Consider the following 4,421-nt stretch of genomic DNA (forward strand, 5'->3'; position numbering starts at 1 on the left):
ATTCTATCGTTAAAGTTATTAGGAGTAAGTAAAAAAATTAAAAAATTAAATTAAATTAAAAAAAAAACTAAAAAAAATAATTGAAAAAATTAAACTGTAAAAAAAAACCGATTAGAATATTTAAAAAAACTGATCGGTTCAGTTCGGTTTTGGTTTTATAAATTTGAAACTGAAAAACCGAACCAAACCGAACCGAGCCACACCGAAACCAAACCTATTAGTAATTACAAAAAGAAAACCCCAAAAAATAATATAGTTTATGGTTTTTAATATAAAACAATCAAATCTAACCAAAGTTGAACCGAACCGAACCGAACCAAAACCAGTCGGTTGGGTTTCGATTTTTGTTCTAAAATAACCGAACCGAATTGAAACCGATCGGTTTGAACCGGTTTCAATTCGATTTCAGTTTTTTTTTTTTAATTCGGTCCAGTTAATTTTTTTTTGATAAAAACCAAATTAAACTGAAAATAAACACCCCTAAATAAAATTTAGAAAAAATCTCAAAACCTCAAACTTCTATAATTTGTTATCTCCGAGTTAAGATGGCTTGAGCATGTCTGAAACAGTGTAACACTAGCTAGCTAGCACGTACTAGAGTTTCGAAACAAACTGCTCTAAAAGTGAGACCCGTATGGTACTGTAACAAAATAGACAAGTCCTTGTTATTTACAAAGGGTTAAAGTGCCATGATCACAAAACTTCCAGTAATGATAGAAGATATCACTGGAATTAATTGAAGGATAAACCCTTATTTCGTAGAAGTCGTGCTTGTCCAGGAAGGATAACAAAAAGTATATCGAAAGGCAAAGATCTTCAGTACTTGGATCTGGAGAGCCATATGACTTCCTGAACAGCAGATGCAGCAAGCAAGAAGCAGCTCAAGAAAGTGAAGAATATAGAGACAGCAACATGGTCACAGAAGCTCTGTAGAGGCTTGCAGAAATTAGGCAAAGCTGTGTGTCGGATTCCTGTGCGATTGAGGTTGGTGACTCCTGATGCAGCGGCCCCAGCGCTTATCATTGCATATGCAAATACCTACAACGCAAAAGTTGATGAGACCTCAGTAGAGTACTAGATTAATGCACGAGTTGAACCCAAATGCTTGAAGCTGCACGAGTTCAAACTTTATAAAACAAGCACCCTTAAGTTACCAGTCAAGGTGACTAATTGGGCAAGCTTGATGAGACAACTAATTTACATTTTCAGCTAGGGGATGTAGCAGTACCAGGATATTTCAACAATTTGACAACTTTGGAAATAACAGCTCCAGAAAATTTGAGAATCCTTTGTACTAGAATATTGTTATATCGAAATGGCCATGGTTTTAAATTTGGGCTCACTCATAATGAGCTGATGAAGCGCAAATGGATGCAAATTCCAGGGGGCCTGATTCTTGCCCAGCCGTATTAAACCTTTGCATGATGATATCATAAGTCCTTTACAAGCTAGTGTCGTTCCTGTAGCTGATAATATTTTAGTAGCTCAAGAAGCTATGCATATCAAGAAGTATAGCCTTACTCAATTCTCCCATTGAAACATGAGGAGGCACAAATATTTATGTCAGTTTCCAACAATACTTCTATGACATTAATTGCCAAGGGCTTTTTCAATTGTGCATGCTCCATTTGCAACTCCTAGCATAAGGTGGAACTTCAATATGTAAAGTATGCACTATAGTCTATAGCTAGGTGGGATCAGTAAAGAAGACTCTGACTCGTTTTCAAGCTGACCTAGGTACCTTGTTTAGTAACATGAATCAGCTGAATTCTGTGGATTTTCAAGATCAGTGATAACCAAGCATATAAGACTTTTTTCCCGGTAACAAAAAAACTAATTGGACGAACAAATGAAAATTTCAGAATTCAGAAAGGCACTCATTGCAATCGAAACTACCGGGAGACTAGCAATCCGAGAGACAAGCAGATGCGTGCTTTTTAAGATATGTTTTTAAGTATATACCTGATCTCCTGCAAAAACAAGCCATGCATGACTTCTTGATTGAATCACCGGAGATTTTCTAAGCAACCTTGACACGCTAATCAGCAGTTGCAGCAATGAGTGCGCTGCAACAACTGCAGAGACTCCAACCACATATCTGTTCAGCAGGAATGACAGAATTCTTAACATTAATTAGCTCATCCAAATTTACACAAACATAACTCTTTAATATATTTGGTTCTTAAGTAGGATTCGAGCACGAGACCCTCCCCAGTTCTGCTTTGCTTTGGAGGAAGGGATTAAACAGTCAGTGCAAAAGGTACAGGAGTGTCATCAACTTGTCACACAAGATTTACTTCAGTCAAAAAAGTAGAAAATCATAATCTGACCAAGATCCGATAAAGTAAATACTAAGAGAAAAGCGAAGGAAGAAAACAACAACAGTCACGGGTTTGATTCTGTTCATTCAAATGCCATGATAGTGGAGGGTGGGAGTACCAAAAATTTTGTTTTTCCTGAAAGGGCAATTCCGTCAACATAAAAATAAAACATTTTTTCATACAACATGACAAACGAGTGAGGTCGTCAGGCTCCGCTTTTGTCGGTCAAGCTTGGAAAATTCAATTTAAAAAACCACAAATGAAGGGTCGAGAAAGAAAGGGCTCAAATTATTGCCACTTAATTTGAATTGTTTGGTTACTAAGAAAATATGCAAAAGTAAAGCAAGTAGAATCTGGACATTATCTTTATGACTATAAAATTAACTCAATGAAAACGGCAAACTCATATGATTAAGAGATATTCATGTGATAGCATATGTTTTTATTTGAAAATAATATTTTTTTTTATTAAATTTAAAAACAATTTGAAAACAAGAATGAAAAAATAAAAAAAATCAAATAAATAATATCCTCAGTTATTTTCCTTCCACTTTCTGTTATTTTCCCTCAGTTTCCCTGCAACCAAGCTGCAGCAGCAGCAGCAAGAACAAAAGGGGCGAGGGGCATTAGGGTAAATCTAACTTACTCAAATGAGTGAGAGAAGGACCACTTCGATTGAATAGGGAGCATGAAGCCATAGATCGACACGGTACTGGACTGTTGGGCTGTGACCATGGAGGACAGAGCTGCAACAGATGTTACCATGCACAACACCCTCAGTAACACGTTCATAACTTCAGCTTTCCGGCCAAAAGGCCTCATAGCAGCTGCCGCTCCCCCTATGTTCTCAGTCACCATCTTTGACTCAGGCAGCTGCACTGCCACCTCTGCTGCTGCCATTTTTTGCCCATTCATCATCATGTTCTTGGGGGGGGGGGGGGGGGGGGGGGTGGGGGTGGGGGGGGGGCGATATGATTTAGGAGGCAATCAGGCAATAGACGGTCAAGAGAGAGGGGAGGTTTTTATAGGCAACAGAGGGAGGCAGGGTACTTGTCTTCCTCAGCGGTTACTTGTACAGCGTGTGCTTAAAATGTGTTAAAAAATAAACATTTATTAAGTGCTTGTGATAGTATAATATTAGAGCATGACATTTTAGGGAAATTTAGCTGCAACTTCCCCCGGCCACCACCCACCATTGACAATTAACACAAGAAAACAAAAACAACATTGTTTTTTGTTATGCACTTCCTGTTCAACTACTCACTAATTACAGTATACAGTGTTTTTTTTATATATAATTTCTTACAACTCTTAATCTCATCATCTTCTGAGTAGAATTTCTCCCATCCACCCAATCTTTTCCCTCAGCACTCTCGAAGAAGAAGAGGCCACACACAAAGGAGAAGTCGAATGAATCAGTTCTCTCCCTCTTTCTTTTTTATTTTGACAACCCAGAATTTTCATGATGAATTCTAATGAAAGACTACATGATTGACAAGGGCCGAAGGACAAAGCAATCATGAGAAAAATTATGATATGTTGTGTATGCAATTCAAGGACCTTCTGGGTTCTTTAGATTTGTGGAAACTAGTTGAAGATGGATATATTGAACCATAATCAACAACAGCTAAGCAACCCTGAGTGATGAGGAAAAGAAGAATCTTAAAGAATCTAGAAGAAGAGATAATGACCAGTTTGTTTTTGTATTTTAAGAATATTTTTAAAATAATTTAATTTATGTTAGTTAGAAATGATGGCTCCAGCAAAAACTTAAAAAATGCATGGGAGATTCTCATAAAATCATGTAGTGGTTTTAACTGGGGGTGCAATCATAAGAACTATAAGGTTGGAGAGCAAATATTTTATTTTTAGAGGGGCTAAATGCATAACTTTTATGAAAAAATTGAAAATTTAAGGACTAAAATTAAATTTTTAAAAAACTTTGAAGACAAATTTTTTTTTTTTATATATATATATATATAGTGCTATAAATCTGGTAAACAATGGCAAACAATTGATGATGGCCCACGCGTGAGGAAATTCTTTGCATCTTCATGAACTTGAACCATCTATAACACACCCAGCTAGTTTCCATGTTTA

At 36.7% G+C, this 4,421-nt stretch overlaps 1 protein-coding gene across 1 annotated transcript; it reads right to left on the reverse strand.

Annotated features, from left to right (window-relative positions):
* Positions 1–638: 638 nt before the first annotated feature.
* Positions 639–3,939, reverse strand: LOC7470575 (CASP-like protein 3A2). Its single transcript, XM_002299695.4, has 3 exons — positions 2,968–3,939; positions 1,963–2,098; positions 639–1,038 (listed from the first exon to the last, which is right to left on the reverse strand). The coding sequence occupies exons 1-3, from the start codon at positions 3,240–3,242 to the stop codon at positions 817–819; spliced, it is 633 nt and encodes a 210-aa protein (XP_002299731.2). The 5' UTR covers positions 3,243–3,939; the 3' UTR covers positions 639–816.
* Positions 3,940–4,421: the final 482 nt, after the last annotated feature.

Source organism: Populus trichocarpa, chromosome 1, assembly GCF_000002775.5.
Source record: "Populus trichocarpa isolate Nisqually-1 chromosome 1, P.trichocarpa_v4.1, whole genome shotgun sequence".
NCBI lineage: Eukaryota > Viridiplantae > Streptophyta > Magnoliopsida > Malpighiales > Salicaceae > Populus > Populus trichocarpa.

Bases quoted from the DNA above. Each gene is read 5' to 3' on its own strand.
- LOC7470575 (XM_002299695.4), bottom strand. From the start codon at position 3,242: ATGATGATGAATGGGCAAAAAATGGCAGCAGCAGAGGTGGCAGTGCAG. The intron at 2,099-2,967 runs GTAAGTTAGATT...CCTGCTGAACAG, and splicing joins TCCTTCTCTCACTCATTTGA to ATATGTGGTTGGAGTCTCTG. The intron at 1,039-1,962 runs GTATATACTTAA...TTTGCGTTGTAG, and splicing joins TTGTTTTTGCAGGAGATCAG to GTATTTGCATATGCAATGAT.